This window comes from Pseudophryne corroboree, chromosome 2 (genome assembly GCF_028390025.1).
Source record: "Pseudophryne corroboree isolate aPseCor3 chromosome 2, aPseCor3.hap2, whole genome shotgun sequence".
Classification (NCBI taxonomy): domain Eukaryota; kingdom Metazoa; phylum Chordata; class Amphibia; order Anura; family Myobatrachidae; genus Pseudophryne; species Pseudophryne corroboree.
The window spans coordinates 1,000,748,295-1,000,769,153 of NC_086445.1; the positions used below are offsets into that span (position 1 = coordinate 1,000,748,295).

Here is a 20,859-nt window from a genome sequence, read left to right on the forward strand (position 1 = left end):
ATTTAAAAAAATTAATATTAGTGTATTTTGTTACAGCCAGCAAGATCCAGCAAATGAGTCCGTACCTGGAAAATGTGCTGCCCTCAGCTGTTTCTCCCGGAAGCCTCTCTCCTTCAGCCATCTCCTCAGCTGAATATACTTCTTTTCCAGACTGTGATTCACTACAGGGGACAAGAACAAACAATATGCAAAAAGCCATAGATGCCTGTACATTCTAATTACTACTATAAACATATAATGCTAATACAGATGAAGCAGAGTTTATTGCAACTACTGGTGCGTCATGGATAAGGATTAAACGGAAGGATCCATACTACACTGTGAGAGATCTCTGATCAGCTGAGCTGTGAGGAGGGCACATTTGAATGACCAAAAGCACACTGTGCTACAATCAGTCTTTCACTGCAATAAACTCTGCTTCATCTGTACATAAAGCACACAGAACTCTCCTCAGTCAGGGGACATAACATGGCCGCCTGGTACACTGGGCATAGCTATCAACAACTGCCAACAAACAAACAATGGGCCTAATTCAGACCTGATCGTAGATGTGCTAAATTTAGCACATCTACGATCAATCACACAGACATGCGAGGGGACGCCCAGCACAGGACTAGTCTGTCCCACATATCAGGCCCGAACCCCCAGCACAAGTTAAAGCATCGCACAGTGGCGATGCTTTTGTACTTGAAGAGTAGTTCCCTACCTGCGCAGCACCTGCGCGCTGGCTGGGAGATACTCGTCGCTGTTCGGGTCGCAGCGGCCGCATGTGACGTCACGCAGCCGCTGCGGCCTGCCCCCCGCACGGCCAGAGCACGCCTGTGTTGTCCGGACCGCCCCCCAAAATGGCGGAGGCCCGCCCAGCGACCGCCCCTGCCCGTCAATCAGGCAGAGGCGATCCCAGGGCTGAGATAGCTGTCTGGCATGTGCCGGCGCACTGCGACACCGACTCATGCGCAGTTCAGACCTGATCGGCTGCTGTGCGAAAACAAGGCCACGCCCACCAGAGGCCACACACCCCTTTCGGCCGCGTGAGGGTCCCGATTACTTAAATAGAAAAGTTGGGAGGTATGCATTGGGTGTTCATGTAGTTATCATTACCTTGTTTCTAAAAAATAAGTTAACAAAAAAGAGGAGAATTTAATACCCAACGGTAATTCCTTTTCTCGTAGTCCGTAGTTGATACTGGGAATTGAAGATTACCATGGGGTATAGATCGGGTCCACTGGAGCCTGGCACTTTAAGAAATTAATAGTGTGTGCTGGCTTCTCCCCTCTATGCCCCTCCCAGCAGACTCAGTCTAGGAAAACTGTGCCCGAGGAGACGGACATACTTTGAGAGAAGAATATAACACAAAAAGCTATGAGGTAACGAACCAATAGAGGAAAGCAACGCTAAGTCCGACCGAAGGCTGAATATATATATATGTAAGCACTGAGGTCATATTAAACCACAAGGGGTTTTGAGGGTTGCCACTTTAAGGATGTGTTATGGTTGTTTTTGTTTGTTATGGCATGATTAGGGGTCAGCCAATGGTGGTCAAGTGGGGAGGAGAGTTTTGTTTGAAACTAGGCTGAGGCAGATTATCTGCCTCTTGGTTCCTGTTTTTCTGGACAGAGAAGTACTCCATTCTGGGCTCTCATAGTCACTGATAATTCTTTCCCTGTGCTGTTTTCCTAATCTTTGATTTTCTTTTGCATTTCTTACTACCTTCTGTTTCATCTCCTATTCTTCACTATATATATCATCTCTATTCTTTCCCTGTTCCTCTCATGATGTCACGCCCCCAGCGCCTCTCTCCCCCCCCCCCCCACCCACTTTATGGATGCTTATACTATTGGGGGCCAGGCAGCTGCTGGCTCCCAGGCTGTTACCAGCAGCGGTCGCCAGGCGGCTCTGGTATCCGAGCCCGTGCGGCCTCGTCTGCCTACAGCCCCTGCCGCCAGTTCCTGTGAAGCGAGCAGCATTCCCCGGGTACTTCTCCCGGCTACGGCTGCTGGCTTCGGCACAGCTCCCCGCCGCGCTCGCAGGTCTGAGCCGGCGCTACTAACGGTGGGTCCCAGTGGGAGCGCGGTTGAGTGGTGATCTCCCCGGCGGCGGCGGTCGGCGGGGGTGCTGCTGGAGGGTCCGGGCGCGGGCGTTCGTGCTCCCACGCTCTCCGGGCTGCCCCTGCGGCTAATGTAAGTGCTTTGCCCGTACGGCCGAGCACCGCGGCCGCCGGGTCCAGGCAGCAGCGCAGGCTACACAGGATCTCCTCGGCGGCGGCCGCTGCAAGGGGATCAGGACACGGACGTCCACCCTCCGGAGATCTGGGCAGTAGAGGGGGGCGGGGCTCCCAGGAGGGGGAGGCTGTGGCTGCTTGCCATAGCAGGGGACAGGCAAGGCAGGCTTCTCCCTCTGCTGTGGTGCCACAGAATAGGGGGGGCAGGCGGGGGAGAGGTATTAGGGCTAATTATGATAAGCCTCCAGTGCAGGGGGACAATCAGGGGGCTGCAGGCGGCCACAGCCTGGAACAGGGGGCTGACGGGTCCAGTAGGATAGTAGGGGCTGCCACTAGCGTCCCACTGTATAGCGAGGCGGTGAGTCATGGGGGGCATTCACAGGGTTGAGCGGCGGTTGGGACCACGGATTTGGTGTCTTCTACTGCGTTCCACCGTATTGCCGTTCTAGGACTGGCACCTGGGCTCCCGAGTACATCAGTCATGGTGGATAGGGTCGAGCAGTCACCGCGGACCCAGGTTACAGGGGTCCGGGAGGGCTGCGTAGGCACAGCACCTTCTTTAGCTCCGCCTCGGGTGCTGTCTGCATTGCGCAGGGCTAAGCAGGCATGGCTACAGCGCTCCCGTTTAATTCCTCAGAGGTGCTCCACCCCCGGGGTCACGCCAGCGCTCCCTGTCACCGTCACTACCGCATCGGCGAATGCTACCCCTGACCATTCCGAAGCGTTGGAGGTGGTCCAAAAGTTGGTGTCGCTGGCAGAAGTTTTGGCCCCATTGTTGGCGGGGTTACCTTCGCAGGCAACTGGCGCGGCAGCTGGGCAATCTGGTCCGGATACTACATCTTTGCAGATGGCGCATGGACAGGAACAGCTAGCTACCCTTACTGGTCAGGTGCTTGCTGTGTTGGGGGTTCAGACGCCCCTTTCTTCCGCCCAGCTTGATACCAGGACTTCTGCTCCCACTGTCTCTTTCGATGCCTCGTTGTCCGCTCCTTTTCCGGATGTCTCCACAGGTGCTACCCCGGATGTAGTGGTGGAGGCGCAAGCCGATTCAGGTCATGCGGCAGAAGATGATGCGGTTAAAGGTCCTACAGGTGGGTCTTCTGCGCCTGCCAAGCGATCCAGCAAGCAGGCAGTATCGTCGTCTTCTTCCTCTAGTTCCAGTTCGGATAGCTCAGAAAGGAAGGGTGCAAAACGGTCAAGGCGCAGCCGTCGCCGTTCTAGTCGTAGGGCTAGGAGGCCCCGCTCCTCCAGTGAAAGCAGTTCTGGGTCACCGGTGTTCCCGTGAGGGGAGGTAGTCCATTGCGATAATACGGCAGTGCTTCGGGGTTAGCGCCGTAGTATTCTCGATAGAATTAAAAAGGGGAAGTACGTTAATTTGTTTGCGCTGACAGCTAAGAATAATAAAGCGCTTAGTGCAGCAAAGCGGCGAGGTGGCGTGGGCGAAGATACTTATTGTTCATATCACAGATGGCAGGCTGGGTTTTTCATGTTCGCTGCATGTTATATGGAGACCAGGCCTCAGGAGCACATGAATGTCATCAAGTATCTCCATTTGATACATTCCATGTTCCGCTCCGATAGTGATAATTCTTGGCGGACTTATGATGAGGAATTCCAGCGCAAGCAGTCGGGTACCTCTGTTATTGACTTTGGGTGTAAAGATGTTGAGGTATGTTTAACTTAGCCCTAGACCCACTCCTTCGCCACTTCATAAAAGAAACTAGATGGCAGGGTATAAAACTAGCGGACCGAGAACTTAAATTCTCGGCATTCGCAGATGATATTTTACTCTACTTCAGCAACCCCCGAGTGGCCATACCGCATCTACTAGATATATTAGACTCCTTTGAACGAGTTTCTGGGTTCAAAATCAACTCCGCTAAAACGGAGGCTTTAGCCTTCTTCCCCTCTGCCAAACTAGGCTGGGACGCCACCTTCCCATTTCACTGGGCCTCAAATAACCGTATTACCTATCTAGGTATTGTATTCTCTAGTCATCCTTCCGAACTATACTCTCTCAACTTTTCACCATTACTCACTAGAACATATGGCGACTTCGCTAGGTGGGCTCACCTTCCCCTCACATACACGGGCAGGAGCCATTTGTATAAAATGATTAGTTTCCCACGTTTCCTATATGTGCTTCAGATGCTTCCGCTGATTCCGTCCAGGGACACATTCACTCAATTGGATAAAGCACTATCCTCATTTATTTGGGCGGGGAAACGCCCCAGATTCTCATTGTTTAAATTACGTCAACCAAGATCACTTGGCGGATTGAATTTGCCGTGCCTATATACCTACGCTCTAGCAGCTAATTACAGGATTGCTTTGGACTGGATCGGCGGACAGAGCATATATGCAAACACATATCTAGAACAATCCTTTACACCCTCTTGGAATCTGGTAGCCTTACTACATGCAACCCCCAATTCTATGCCAAATAGGGTAAAGGACAATTTACTCCTGTCCTCTACTTGTGCAGCATGGCGGTTAGTCCGTTCCCGGCTTGGACTCTCACGACACAAATCACTGTTCTTACCTCTATGGGGTAACCCAGATTTTCAACCACACACTACCTCCCGCATATTTTACACTTGGCATGATGGAGGCCTGAAATATATCCATCAATTTTTGACTATCGAAACTTTGACCCTTCTAACACACTCACAGGTCATAACACGCTTCCCACATTTACAGATACCATTATTTCCCTTCCTTCAGGCCTGCAGCTATGTGCAGAAAATCCTGTCCTTAATAACACAACAGGACAAATCTCACAATTTAGATAAAACACTGCGCCTAACCGCGCATAGCAACTTCTCCACAGCCCTCATACACTCACACTCTCGCACCTTATTAAACATAGAGTCGGGCTCGGTGGGACTTATGAAGTGGAGAATAGAATTCCCGGATCTTACTTTAAAATTAATCCTAGAAGCCAACGCTTATTTAGATAAAACATTGGGCTCCATTTCATATTCAGAAATGCACCAAAAAGTTTTACATAGAGCATACGTCACTCCAAAGTTGCGACACCTTATTGGAGCTGCCTCCTCATCTCATTGTTTCAAATGCGCTGCCCCAGATGCAGATCTGGTTCATTGTCTATGGTCCTGCCCTAAGGTGCAGTCACTGTGGACAGCGCTCCAGTCATATATCACAACAGACTTACAGATACATTTTGACATTACTAAAACGTGGGCATTTTGGGGCATATATCCGAAATCCTCTCCTACCAGGCTAACTAAAGGACAACGTATCTTATTGATTAAACTAGCAGCAGCCACCAAGAAGACGATCCTCTCCCAATGGGTCTCTGCCGACCCCGTACCCATCTCACTAGTACACCCTAGAATCTCTCACCTTTTCCATCTTGACTGGACAAATACCACCCTACAGAAGGAATAACTGAATGCACAGTATTTCCGAACCTGGTTACCTTATATTCTGACTCTACCCCCACTCATAAAAGAGGCACTAAGAAAATGTTTTAAAGATACTAAATGGTATCTTTTAGAGTCGCTTGACTCCACACCCCCCTTCTGATTACACCGATCCTAAATGTTCAACTAACCTAATTAATGTCGCCCCTTATTGCTGACTCGATGTTTGTTTGCCTCTTTGAGTGCATAGTTTTGATATCACCAGGGAGCCACGTGGGATAATGTTACAATAACAACATTTGTCACTAATACGAGACTTTATATCTCTAAATGTTTTCATGTACAACGTGTTATTATTCTATTATGTTGTATACTATTGATGTTCACCTATCAATAAAAAAAACTTTTGGAAAAAAAAAAAAGATGTTGAGGTGTGGCTGGAGCTTCCACGGTCAACTTCTGCCCAGGCAGTCCCCGCACCGCGGCGTCCGCAACCTCCCTTTCGAGGGGCTCCTCCATCGCCAAATCCGGGTAGGTGTTATGCCTTCAACAATTCCAGCTGTCCGGCAGGAACCCGTTGTAGATTTAGGCATGCTTGCCTCCGCTGCGGAGGTTCGCACCCCACTAAAGACTGCCTGCGCGCAAAAGCAGGGCCTGCCACCGCCCGACCTTCCACAGGGGGCGGGTCTAAGTAAGGCCGCATCTCCAATCCGACTCAGCCGGATGGAGCGTTGGTTGAGGATGTATCCCAACAGGGCTGAGGCTGAGTTTTTGTATTCAGGTTTTCGAGACGGTCTTCGGTTGCCAATTTTTGGGGTGGTCCCGGTGGGGTTACCAAAAAATTTGAAATCTGCAAGGGAATTGCCGCAGGTGGTGTTGGAGAGGGTGTGAAAGAAGGTCACGTTGGTGCGAAAGGAGGTCACGTTGGGCCGAATGGCTGGACCTTTTCCATCACCCCCTTTGGCCGACCTGGTTCTGTCTCCGGTGGGTGTTGTCCCCAAGAAGGAACCAGGTAAATATCGGCTGATACAGCATTTGTCTTACCCATGGGGATCCTCTGTAAACGATGTCATTCCTGCAGAATTGTGTCGGGTGCGATATCAGTCGTTCGATCAGGCATTGGATCTGGTTAGAGCTTCTGGTCAGGGATCCTTGTTGGCCAAGATTGATGTGGAATCTGCCTTTCGCCTGCTGCCGCTACATCCTGAGTCGTTTCGGTTCATGGGCTTTAGCTTGTCTAGCGGTTTCTACGTTGACAAGTGCTTGCCCATAGGCTGTTCTATTTCGTGCGCCTTTTTCGAACGTTTTAGCACTTTTCTACACTGGTGCGTGATGGCTGGCACCAGGGAACGCGGGGTGGCTCACTACCTTGATGATTTCCTGTGCATTGAGCCGGCAGATTCGCCCCGTTGCGGTGAGCTACTGTTTTCGGTACAGGCGCTCTTTGCATTTTTTGGGGTCCCGGTGGCGCGCAATAAGACCAAAGGGCCGGTGACGAGGCTGTACTTTTTGGGTATCGAGATTGATACACTAGCTGGCTGCTGTCGTCTTCCTCGCAAGAAGATAGATAAGTTGCGTGAGGCTATTACAATGGCGCTGTCAGTTGGTAAGCTCAAGCTGTGTCAGATATAGTCCATGCTAGGCCTACTTCACCTCGCTTGCTGGGTGGTGCCCATGGGTAGGGTGTTTTGCAGGAAACTGGAGCACTCCACATCCGGCATTACGCTGCCGCACCATTTTGTAAGGTTGTCAGCTGAGGTAAAGCGAGATTTAAGGATTTGGGATGTCTTTCTTTCCCAGTTCAATGGCGTACTGATTTGGCCAGCTCCCGCCTGCAGCAACTTGCAACTTCAACTCTTTACTGATGCTGCGGCGGCGTCCGGCTTTGGGGCTTTTCTCAACGGTTCTTGGTGTGCCGCACCTTGGCCGGCAGACTGGATTCGGGAGGGGTTGACAAGGAAAATGCTGTTGCTTGAACTGTTTCCCATAGTGGTGGCATTGGAGTTGTGGGGGGACCGTTTGAGCAACTCTAGCATTGTTTTTTGGTGTGACAACCTTGGAGTTGTGCAGGTAATTAATGGTCAGAGTTGCTCCTCTCTGCCGGTTGTTCGTTTGCTGTCCAGGCTGGTCCTTCGCTGCCTTATCCTTAACATTCAGTTTGTAGCAAAACATGTGCCTGGGGTTCAAAATGTAATTGCAGACGCGCTTTCTAGATTTGATTAGCCTAGGTTTCATGCACTGGCTCCTCAGGCGGAGTTAGTGGGTGACCCATGTCCTCTTTATGTTTGGCAGCTGATCAGGCCGGCATGGAGCAATTAGCAACCCGTGCGATTGCACCAAGAACATTGCGCTGCTATTGAGCAGGTTGGCTTGAATGGGAGCTTTTCCGTAAATCTGCGGCTCAGGCAGAGCCGTCCGGTTTCGGGACTACAAAGAGGCTTGAATAAAACCCCTTTGTGTGAAGTTGAGGAGGTACTGGGACAATAACTCCTGTTGAAAACAGTTTTTGAACTGCCTCTTGCAAGGTAACTCTTGCTATAGGTGAAGCTGGTAAGCCCAACTTGATGAATCTGAGAGGAAGGAGTTCCTGGAATTCCAGCCGGTACCCTTGGGATACGAGATCCCTCACCCAAGGATCCCGGCAGGACTCTGCTTATATGTGGGCGAAGTGTTGAAGGCGAGCACCTACCTGAAAATCGCCTTGCAGCTGGGGCCACCCGTAACGCGGAGGGCTTTGTGGAAGAGGATCCAGAGGCCCGGTCCGAAGTTCCAGTAGCCGCTGGTTTACGGGACTTACCGCGAGTTCCTCTAGCAGCATTGGAGGCTCTGCCTCTAAATCTGGCCACACGAAAGGACTGCAGAGAGGGACCTGGATACTTGGATATGTTGAAGTAGTGTAACAGATGGAGCCCTCCTCATCTTTGCTTTTAATAGGATAAACTGAGCCAGGGAAGTCGGACTTAATCCCCTGCTGTATTGTTCTCTCTGTATTGTATTGCAGCTGAGAACAATAGATGAAAGGCTTATGCTAATATGCCTTGGTGCACCTAGGCGCAGCAGAGAAGGGTAGATGAGCAAGGCTCCATCTGTAGGTAGTGTGAGCAACCCTTTTAAAATAACATCAGACCATTTGACCATGGCTCTGGAAATCCAGCCGCACACTATGGTAGGGCGTTGGGCTACACCTGCTGCAGAATAAACAGACTTAAGAGTCGTCTGAATTTTGCGATCAGCAGGCTCTTTGAGAGAAATGGCCCCAGGTACAGGTTGCACAATTTTACATGACAGCCTGGACACAGACGTATCCACTGTCGGGGGGTTTTCCCAGATTTTCTTATCGTCTATAGGAAACGGGAAGGAATTTAGTATACGTTTAGGAGTGATACATTTTTTGTCAGGATTTAACCACGCTGCCTTTGCCAGATAATCTAATTCCTTAGAAAATGGGAAAGTTGAAGAGAATTTTGGCTTTACGTTAAAATGCAATTCCTCTGTAGGTTCTGCTTCCTTATCTGGAATATTGAGAACCTCCCTTATAGCAAAAATTAGGGCCTCAACTCCCGGGGACAGGCAATTATCCTCGTCCGCCCCTAACTCGTCCTTATCTAATTCTGGTAATTCAGAATCAGAGCCAGACTGCAATACCTGTGGGAGAGTGCATTTATGAGAGACCAACAGGGGGGGCAGAGGAGCAGGGCCGGTTGTAGACCTTGTGGCTCCCAGGGCGAAAGTTTCCTTTGCCCCCCCCCCCCCCCCCGAGACGCCGAAATAGGGTTAGTGCGCGCCTTCGGCACGCGTAAAAAAGTGGGGGCTTCATAGGAAAGGGGCGTGGTCAGTTTTGCTCCCTGTAGTTTTGCCCTGTAGCGTTGTGCACCCTGTAGAGCTGTGGCCGCAGTAGCTGTTGTGCCCCCTGCAGCTGTGCCCCCAGTAGCTGTTATGCCCCCTGCAGCTGTGCCCCCAGTAGCTGTTATGCCCCCTGCAGCTGTGCCCCCAGTAGCTGTTGTGCCTCCTGCAGCTGTGCCATCAGTAGCTGTTATGCCCCCTGCAGCTGTGCCCCCAGTAGTTGTGCCCCCTGCAGCTGTGCCCCCATTAGTTGTGGCCCCAGCAGTTGTGCCCCCTGCAGCTGTGCCCCCAGTAGTTGTGCCCCCCTGCAGCTGTGCCCCCAGTAGTTGTGCCCCCTTAGTGTCCCAATGCAGCTGTGCCCCCAGTAGTTGTGCCCCTTGCAGCTGTGCCCCCATTAGTTGTGCCCCCTGCAGCTGTGCCCCCATTAGTTGTGCCCACAAATAGCTGTGCACCTAGTAAAAAAAAATAAAAAAATACTTACCAGCCCCGTTCCTGTTCCCGACCACTGCACTCTGTCTCCGCCGCCGCTCCTCTGATCTATGGGAGAGACGTCATGACGTCTCTCCCATAGCACTGCACAGAAAGGTCCTCTCCGCGAAGAGAAACTAGACGCTACCCCTCACTGTGCATCTAGATTCCCTTCGCGGAGAGGACTTTTTCAAAACCACCACTGCCGCCATCCTAGTTAGTAGCAGCTCTTGCCATGGCGGCAGCTCCCCCGGGACAGCGGCGCCCCGGGCAAAAGTACTTGTGGTCAGTAGTGGTTAACATGAAAGTGTCGATTGACTGTTTCAGGATGTGCCTCTTGTTTAGCCATGGCTAACTCTGAATTTATGTTTTTAATCATATTTTTAAAGGAATCCATCCACTCAGGTTCCTTCACATCACTACCCTGTGAAGGTAGTGAACATTGGGTACATATTAGAGACCCTTGTGAGGAAGGTGTAAACCTAACCTTGCATGCAGTCCACACAGACTTATTAGTACACATGCTTTTGTAGAAAACACAGAGTTAATAGAGAAAAACACAGTGCAGTATTATAGAGACAGCACAATCATTCTAGACAACCCTGAATGGAGTGACACCGAGAGGAGTTTGGACCAGCACACGATACCTCAGTCAGAGCAGCGCCCCGCCAGGTATATATTATGTGTAATTTACCCAACAGCAGTAAAACCGCTGACAATGCGCTCCCCCCCTCACTGTAACCCCCTGTTACCAGTTAACATTGGTGATTCAGTGTGTCCTGTGGAGGAGCAGTTCACATGCAGCCTGTACAGCAGCAGGAAATGGTGCCTCAGAGCCTCTGGCCCCGCTCTCCAGGAAGCCCCGCCCCCCATAATGGCGCACGGCCCCTCTGATTTATTTATACTGGCGTCTCCATTACATTGTAAAAAGTGAGTGCGCAAACCCTCTTTTTCCATCTAATCGCCAGTGTGGGTACTCAGAGGGCATCTCAGCTGAGTGATTGCTGTCCCTTCATGCCGCCAATTGCACCGGGGACCCGCTAACCGGGACCCCAACGTATTACTCACCGCACCGCATCTTCGGCATCTGTTAGGGGTGGTGGCATGCTGCCGGCGTGGGCTCAAACCCGAGGGGTAAGAGAACATCACCTCAGGAGCTCAGTGTCCAGTCAGCGGTGATCCGAACCATTAACTCTAAGGAAGTTTCTTCGGTCCCCTCCTAAGTCCCACGACGCAGGCAGACTGGTGCTAGCCAGTGCTGCCTGAAAATAATGAACTAAAATAAAGTTCTGAAGAAAACTCTCTGGAGAGCAACAGCATGCACCCGGCTCCTTGGCACTGGCATATCTATAATGGGTGCAGTGTGTGTGGTGGACACGGGCCCCTGGGTCCAGAGGAGGCCCACATCGCACACACCGCACACACTGCACCCATTTCTCCTATACTTACCTTTCCGGCGACTGTGTGTAGGCCCCCTCCTCTCCTGTAGCCGTCACCGCTGCTGCTAGCGCACAGTGCCAGAGTCTACAGCACATGCGCAGGACTCCGGAAAAATTACGTGGCGGCCATTTTTCCGCTGTCCTGCGCATGCGCTGTAGACTCTGGCACTGTACCAGAGTCTCAGCGATGACAGCGCTAGCAGCGGCGGTGACGGCTACAGGAGAGGAGGGGGCCCACACACGGAGTCTGCACACGGGTCCCCTCCTCTCTAGAAACGCCGCTGCTCCTTGGACACATTTTTCTAAACTGAGTCTGCTAGAAGGGGCACAGAGGGGAGGAGCCAGCACACACTATTCATTTCTTAAAGTGCCAGGCTCCAATGACCCATGTTAATCTTCAATTCTCAGTATCAACTAGGACGTTAGAGAAAGAGAAATTGTCAAATTGCAATCCAAAAGTCAATGATATTTGAATATATAGGGTATATTTATCTATATATACACACAGATAGATAGATAGATAGATAGATAGATAGATAGATAGATAGATAGATAGATAGATAGATAGATAGATAGATAGATAGATAGATAGATATTCCATATAATGGTATAATGTTTGGCAGCGGTCACCACAGAGATCACCAATTGATGGCAGCAGCAATGACAGTTGAGCTCAATGGGTCCAGCAGCAGAACCAGTGTTGGACTGGGGTATGAAGGGCCCACCGGGGGGATGCAGTGGTAGGGACCCATACTTAGAGGTGAGGTCAGTCTCTAGTGGGGTGTGGCCAGTCACCGCAGAGGCTTGTCTAATCATTGGAGAGTGTATAGTCTAAGCCCCTTGATAAATATCTCCTATATATTTGCCTTAATCTGTGACTCTGTGCCCGTAACGCTGGGCGGAGTCACAGAGCTGGGCAGAGTCAACTGCATCTGCTGCAGGGAGCTACCCCATACCCAGCGCCAGCAGCAGTCAGGTGCAAGTCCCTACCTTACAGTATAGGAGGTGAGGATGGCCACTGGCTGCCGGCTGCTGTGCCTGTCGTCCCCCCCCCAATCACCTGTGACAGCGGGCTGTGTGCTGTGCAGTGCGGAATCGGATCCCTAAAAGGGGGCGGAGCTACGGCGTCACGATGGGGCGGAGCTACATGGAATAGAGGGCCCGAGCTACACGGGACCAGACAGCTGAACAGTGGTGGAATCAGCATTGCAGTGACGGCCAGCCAGACTTGGTAAGTGGAGGGTGAGAGAGAAATGTGTGTGCGTGTGTGTATATATAGTGTGTGTGTGTGTGTGTGTGTGTGTGTGTGTGTGTGTGTGTGTGTGTGTGTATATATATGGTGGGGTGTGTGTGTTTGTATATATGTGTGAATTGTGTGTGTGTGAGGTATGTCTGTGTGTGCGCACTTTATGGACGCCACTGCTGGGGGGGCCATTACATGCAAGGACGCTACTAATATAGGGGGGGCATTACGTATAAGGACGCTACTAATATAGGGGGGGCATTACGTATAAGGACGCTACTACTATAGGGGGGGCATTACGTATAAGGACGCTACTAATATAGGGGGGGCATTACGTATAAGGACGCTACTACTATAGGGGGGGCATTACGTATAAGGACGCTACTACTATAAGGGGGGCATTACGTATAAGGACGCTACTACTATAGGGGGGGCATTACGTATAAGGACGCTACTACTATGGGGGGGCATTACGTATAAGGACGCTACTACTATAGGGGGGCATTACGTATAAGGAGGCTACTAATACTGGGGGGCATTACATATAAGGACGCTACTACTGGGAGGGCATTACATGTAAGGATGCTACTACTACTGGGGGGGCATTATGTATAAGGACGGTACTACTACTGGGGGCACATTATGTATAAGGATGCTACTACTACAGGGGTGGCATTACGTATAAGGACGCTACTATTACTGTTGGGAGGCATTACATATAACTGCTACTACTACTGGGGGGGCATTATGTATAAGGATGCTACTACTACTGGGGGGGCATTATGTATAAGGACGCTACTATTACTGTTGGGGAGCATTACATATAACTGCTACTACTACTGGGGGGGCATTATGTATAAGGACACTACTACTATTGGGGGGGCATTACGTATATGGACGCTACTACTACGGGTGGGGCATTACGTATAAGGACGCTACTACTACGGGTGGGGCATTACGTATAAGATGAATAAGATTGTGCTACATTGTGGCGTAATTTTAAATGGGGGTACTATTGTGAGACCACACCACTTTTCCCGATGCACAACAAAGGAATATGGGAGGGCGCAAAATTCATAGTTTGCAGGGGGGCGCCGAACACCCTAGCACCGGCACAGGCCACCAGTAGCAAAAGTACACCACGGCCACTGATACTAACTGCAGGGAGGGGAACAGCGCTGATATGGAGGGTACTTGCAGGCAGCGAGTCGCCGCCCGCAGCTCCTCTCCCACCTACACACCATACCTGCCGCCTGACACCCACACCCCAGGGAGAGGGCGCTAGCTCAGGCACCGCTAGATCAGCATCTGCAGCATACACACAAGGGCTGCCATGCTCAGCGGCAAGCGGTGCGGAGCATGTGCAGCGGGACAGCGCCAGGACGGGACACGCACTAATCAACATTGCTGCTGGGCCGGAGCTCCCTCCGTCTGCAGCCTAAGGACGCGCGCCGCACCTCTCCAGGGAAACACCATGCCTGCCCGCCCACAGGGCTCCGGACGCTTACCTATGCTCCGCGATCACAGCAGCTGACGCTGCCATGCAGGATGGAGGAATGACGCCCGTCAGACGGGGCGGACAGTGTGCGGCGGAACGGGGCCAGGAAGGAATGCTGACCACAACCCATTGCTGCTGGGTCGGAGTTCCCTCCCTCTGCAGTCACCATCTCACAGCAGCAGCCTGGACGTTAGTGGCCACCACGACCCGCACATCCTTACCTCACACATACCTCACACATACCTCACATATACCTCACATACCTCACACATGACAGCAAAGGTACACACACTGTGACATCACACCTGTAGCCCACCCCTATATCTGCTAAGTACTCCCCGTCACTATGCCCTGTCACCCTCATCCTGCTCTCTAACTGCCTGTCTGTGTACTGGCCTTCACCCCTCTTACACCATCACCAACCCTCACTAACTACCACAGAGACTATGTGCACTGATATCTGCCCCTCCACCACCTGCAGCGCCCCTGGACCCCTCCCCATCCCCCGCAAACCCCTGCACCTGCCCCTCCACCACCCGTGGCACCCCCACCCACTGCGCCTTCGGACCCCCTACCCCACCCGCAGTGTCTTCCAAACCCCTCCCCCATCTGCAGCAGCCCCTCCCCCATCCGCTGCACCCCCGGACCCATCCCCTGCACCCCCACCCCTCCAGCAACCGCAACACTTTCAGTCTCACTACCCCACCCGCAGCACTCACCCCACTACCAACCACTCCACCTGCGGACCCCCTACACCACCTGCTCCTCTACCACCTACAGCCCCTCCCGATCCACCGCACCCTCACCCCCCCTCCCTCCCTCCCCCACCCGCAGCACCTCCAGGCCCCCTACCTCACCCGCAACACCTGCACCCTTCTCCACCAGCAGCGCCTCCGGAACCCCTCCCCCATCCGCAACAGCCCCTCACCCGCCTCCCCCACCCACAGCACCCCCACCCCTCCCGCATCCCCTGACCCCCTCCCCATCCGCTGAACCCCTGCACTCACCCCTCCCCCATCCGCTGCACCCACTGACCCATCCCCTACACCCCCACCTCTCCAGCAACCGCAACACCTTCGGACCCACTACCCCACCCTCAGCACCCACCCCTCCACCACCCACTGCACCTCCGGACCTCCTACACCACCCGCTCCTCCACCACCTGCAGCCCCTCCCCATCCACCGCACCCCCACCCGCAGCGCCTCCAGGCCCCCTACCTCACCCGCAACACCTGCACCCTTCCACCCTGCAGCGCCTCCGGAACCCCTCCCTCATCCGCAACAGCCCCTCACCCGCCTCTCCCCCACCCACAGCACCTCACCTCTCCCACACTCCCGGACCACCTCCACCATCCGCTGCACCCCCGCACCCACCCTCTATCCCACCCGCGCACACACCCCTCCACCACCTGCAGCACCTCCAGACCCCCTCCCCCATCCACCGCAAATCCACACACCTGTCCCTCCACCACCCGTGGCACCCCCACCCACAGCGCCTACGGACCCCACACCTCAACACACACGGACCCTCCCTCCTCCGGACCCCTAACCCCATTCACTGCACCCCCCCCTCTCCCACCCGCAACGCCTCCACACCTCCTACCCACCCGCCACACCCTTTCCCACCCGCAGTACCTCTGGAACCCCTCCCCCATCCAGCCCAGCATCTGCCCCTCCCCCACACACAACGCCCCCCCGGCCCCATCCCCCGGTACCCACCCGCGGCGCCTCCAGACCCCCTATGCCACCCGCCCCTCCACCACCTACATCACCTCCGGACCCCCTCCCCCATCCGCCACACCCCGCATCTGGCTCTCCCCCGCCCGCTGCACCTTTGGATCCCCTACCCCACCCACGCAGCAGGCCCTTCCCAATCCGCATCGCCTACACCATTCGCAACAGCACCGCACCCGCCACTTCCCCACCCACGTTACCCCCGCATCCACCCCTCCCCCACCCACCGCGCCCCCTGGACACCTCCCCCATCCACTGCACACCCGCACCCACCCCTTCCCCATCTGCAGCGCCTTCGGAACCCCTCCTCCATCCGCAACAGCCCTGCAGCTGCCATCCCCCACCTGCGACACCCCTGCTCCTTCCCCACCCACAGCGCCTTCATACCCCCTCCCCCATCCGCGGTCCCCACTCCCCAAACCCCTTCCTGTTGCAAGGGACTACGCCCCCTTCACCATCGGAAGGCCTTTCATTGTGCAATATTCAAACACTAACAAAACTAGGAATGCAGGGAATACTCCATATATTGAACCCCAGAAAGGCGTGCAGGGGTTAAAGGGGCGTAGCCCCTTCCGACGGTGTGAAGAGCGCCCGTAGGGCGCGATGAAGCACCTAGTATATAGTAAATACGGCTAGTGCATGCATAATAATGTACCAGATTAATAACAGCACTGTACAGTAGAGAATGCACCATATTCCTGTGTAGTATAAGATAACATATGTATAATGTATAATTTTTGCAGTCTAGAACCAAATCCCTAGAGGATGAGGAGGGCCCCCAGGCAGTGGTGCCCACCGGTGGTTTCCCCTGTACCACTGAGGGCCAGTCCATGCCTGAGCAGAACCGAGATGGTTGCAGTAAATACCCCAAAACCGCTTGTGTAAAGGCTCCTCGGCACTAGCATGTAATTTCCCCACCTGTGTCACTGTGTAATATCAGTGGGGAAATGATAGTGTGGGGTGTAGGGCAGAGAGCTGATGCACGGCCATCACCGACTGCCGCCCGCATGCCACATTTGAATTCTCCATGGTATAACACCGCACCGCACGGCAAGATCACCGGCATTTACTCAGCTGAAGCTGCTGCTGCGAAAGCCTTAAGGTGGGTACACACTGATAGATAGATCTGCCGATCAATTGATCACAACTGCCTTAGGTGCCACCAAGAAAAGGCAGATAATTACCACTGCCTTTAGTCTTGCCCAATTGTACAATATTTTTGGCATTTAGTGCACAGATATGCGGAATTGAAACTGATAAACTACAGTATGTCCCATTTACCCCAGAATGGGGCATCTTTGGAATGTTTAACCCTGAACAAAGAATGACCTTGGGGAGTAAAAAACTATTACTGGCCATAAGTGTTGCAGGTAGGAAAACAATATTACAGAGCTGGCTGGATAATTCACCCCTCCATTTGCCATTATGTTTTAATAAACTTTACTTCCTATTTAAAATGGACTGGGTGGAAACTCTTCTGCAGAAGGAAAAGAAAGTAGAACAGTTCTTACTGTTTGATTACATGCACCTGTTCCATGTTTCCTCAATAAAAAAATAAATAAAAAAAGATTAAAAAAATAAAAAGAAAGAGCTGTTAATTATTATAAAAATGTGGACAGTAACATCCAACTCATTGATAACTTAATTTAAACCCAGGCAACGCCAAGTACTTCAGTCAGTGACTTATTCTTAATTAATCTTATAAAGAATAGAAGTAACTAAGAAGAAGAGAAAGAAGAAATAAAAGGCAGGAAGAAGAAAGGGGAGGAGAGGGGGTATGGTAAAAAAGGGATAAGGGAAGCATCAGCCGCCATAGATTATTTAAAAAAAAAAAAAAAAAAAACACGGTGGTCCATGAATATAACGGAGAAGAATGGATTGAATCAAAGGACTTAGGAACTCAGATCATGGGGGTGATCAGTACAAGCTGCGCTCGCCATGCTTCGGGCCCGGTAGCGTCCGTCAGGTTTCTATTCCCCTCCGGGTGGTGGTGTGGACCACCACCCAATAGGGGTAACTAGCCGGCGGTCAGGCGTCCGACCGCTAGTATTTCAGCGGGTGTTGGGATTCCGGCATCGGTATCTTGACCGCCGCAATCCCGACAGGCAGTCAGTTGACCCATGGGGGAAATGTAATAGGGTATGAGAATCAGAAAATTTGAGATTTTGGTCAAATTCTCCTGTTTTTTTACAGTGGCAATCATTTACATGGTAAAACCAGGCTGATTTTGCCATGTAAATGATTGCCACTTTAAAAAAAAAACAGGAGAATTTGACCAAAATCTCTAATTTTCTGATTCTCACACCCTATTACATTTCACCCAATGTGTCTTGAGGGATCGTGGACATGCAAGTCTTATAGTCAGCTGAGGACGTCTATTCCAGCCAAGGAAAGCAGGTGCTAGCAAAATCAGAAGGTTTGTCCGTTGAAGAAACCAAGGTGTCCTCCATTGACATAAAATAATCAATTCCTTGCGTGTGGGAGGTTTGGGAGAGTTCCACAATACCAGGATAACCAAGTGAGCTGCATTACCAAGATGCCGGAGTAATGTTTTTTTTTATATATTTATGCTCCGGTATCAAAGAGTGGCTAGGTAACCAAAATGCGGGGTCTTTAGTTACTCCAGTACCTAACATTTGCTACAAGCTGGCAATAACGTCAGCCCAGAAATTTGATAAACGAAGGCAATCCCACCAGACATGACAAGAGAATCTAGAGCAGAGGAACATCTCCAACTGGAACCAGGGGTGGAGGGATACAGAGCTTGCTTCGTATGAGTGGTTGAGAACTCAGACGCTTAGTCGCATACATTGGAGTCCATGCTCTGACGGAGAGTCTGCAACAAGCTAAGGACTTAAATTTCAGCCGCACAATGTGGGCGTCACAGCCCTTGCGCATTCAGATGCAGACTTGTACACCAGGGGGAAGGGCTCCTACCAGCATTCACACAAAGTCACAGCTGTGACTACAGCAATAAAAACGAGCGCATTGGCTAAATTTTTGGGTCCGTGGTTCGAAATGTCAATGCATATGGTGACAAACGTAGTTTTAAATCCTTGTGCGATCGCTGTAGGAACTCCCCAATATTTAGTCATATTTCAACTAAAGAACATGTGCAATGTTTAGCATATGTAATAATACTGGTAACATTGTGCCTGTATCCACTCTTCACCACATAAAGTGTATCTGTCTAATGCATAAGGCACCTTGGGGCAGATGTATTAAGCCTGGAGAAGCGATAAATCAGTGATAAGTGCAAGGTGATAAAGCACTAGCCAATTGACCATTTACATATTGGAGCTGATTGGCTGGTGCAGTATCACCTTGCACTTATCACCAATATCACTTCTTTATGCCTTCTCCAGGCTTAATACATTTGCCCCCTATACCCCTTTCACACTCACGTGGACACGGGAAAACCCCAGGTTATGCGTCGGTGTGAATGGGTCTACCTGGGTTTTGTACCCCAGTTCCGCGGGTTACTCTACACATGTTATATTAAAAGGAGCTCAATGAGCTCCTATTAATTCTCCTTACACACTAAGGGGGATATCCAATTATCCCAGGTAAAACATTGGGTCCGAAAAACTGACGTTTTCCTGACCTTTGTCTGATGTTTCACAGATTTTTTTTTTTTTTTTTTTAACAGGCTATCCAAAATGGATCTGCCGTAAAAGAAAAAAAAAAAAAAAAAAGCTGATCTCCCGATAACACACAGGCTCAGTGAAACCTGTGTGTTTTCGGGTGAAATAGCCCCGTTTTTGGACAAAAACGGGGCTGTTTCCGGGGATTCTGCATTGCCTGCGGGAGGCAGTTGAAACAAAATCCATTGATAAGGCCGGCATACCGACAACTATTCTCCCTCTCGGGGGGTCCACGACCCCCCTGGAGGGAGAATAAGTAGCGCGGCACGCGTATCGCGCCAACAAGCCCATAACATGGCGAGGGCACCGAACCTGCAAGGGGCTCTTTTGCGCTCGCCACGCTGCCGGCGGTCGGGATCCTGGCGCTGGGATCCCAACAGCCGGCATAACATACCACACCCGGTAAAAGTTACATGGCTACATTACATTATTTTTTTTAGAGTTATAACTCCAGAGAGACTGATTCCGGACCGTATAAACCACATTAATTTGTAGACCATTGTAAATAAGAAATATGTGCAGTACCTGCAGATCTTTCTCCAACGTTCTTCGCTCTGCGCCGTGCCGTGCGCCCCCTTTTAGGTTTCATATATAGTGTCTTCAGAACAGATTTTGATCATATTTTCTTTCGCTTGCACCACGAATATGCCTTAATAAAAATGCATAACAGCAGATTACCATCATAGACCGTGATGTTCTGTACATGAGATGACCACGCTCATGTCCTAACTAGCAGTGTGCTGTTTTATTGAAGCATTTGCCCATTTAGCAGCACCTCCCTATACATTAATATTACATGCATTGATGGTGGCTGCTAAATGCATAAATAACACCCACCCAGTATATTTAAACTATCATGCGGCTCATACAACTCGCAATAGATGCCTACCATCATTACATGCACATGCTTCTCATAACTGGGGCATTTGTCTGCAGTCATGGATGCACAGCCGGAGACCAGCAGCAGCAGCACGGTTGTGTATGTTTTCTCTTCGTGATCAGGACCAGGAAGTGACATAACAAGAGGGCAGGAGAGAACTTCCGCCCTTACAGCACCTAAATGTTTTATCCATTCTCCGTTCGTTTGAGGTTATTTCGTTTTATCTATGCACCACTGGACGCTCGCCACGCTTCGGGCTCGGTGTCTCGCTACGCTCGCCACAGGTTACTATTCCAAATAGTTTGTGACATGGACCCAGGGGCATATGAGAAAGGTCCTCTCCACGAAGAGAAACTGTATATTTTCTTATTTTCTCTTCGTGATCAGGACCAGGAAGTAACGTAACGAGAGGGCAGGCGAGAACTTCCGCCCTTACAGCTCCTAAATGTTTTATCCATTCTCCGGTCGTTTGAGGTTATTTCGTTTTATCTATGGACCCAGGG

At 51.3% G+C, this 20,859-nt stretch overlaps 1 protein-coding gene across 3 annotated transcripts in view; it reads right to left on the reverse strand.

The window, feature by feature from the left end:
* The window catches only part of SETD4 (SET domain containing 4), a 51,838-nt gene extending 31,354 nt beyond the window's left edge, over nucleotides 1-20,484 (reverse strand). For 2 of the 3 annotated variants that reach the window (XM_063956530.1, XM_063956531.1), the window contains exons 1-2: nucleotides 14,109-14,275; nucleotides 66-161 (exon numbers count right to left, since the gene is read on the reverse strand). Coding sequence is in view for 1 of the 3 variants with exons in the window: in XM_063956529.1 (XP_063812599.1) it covers nucleotides 66-161; nucleotides 20,002-20,065 (160 nt within the window). In the remaining 2 variants the exon portion in view is untranslated. Of the gene's footprint in view, nucleotides 1-65; nucleotides 162-14,108; nucleotides 14,276-20,001; nucleotides 20,126-20,365 lie in introns of those variants that run through there. The other variant, XM_063956529.1, reaches the window with a different exon arrangement.
* Nucleotides 20,485-20,859: the final 375 nt, after the last annotated feature.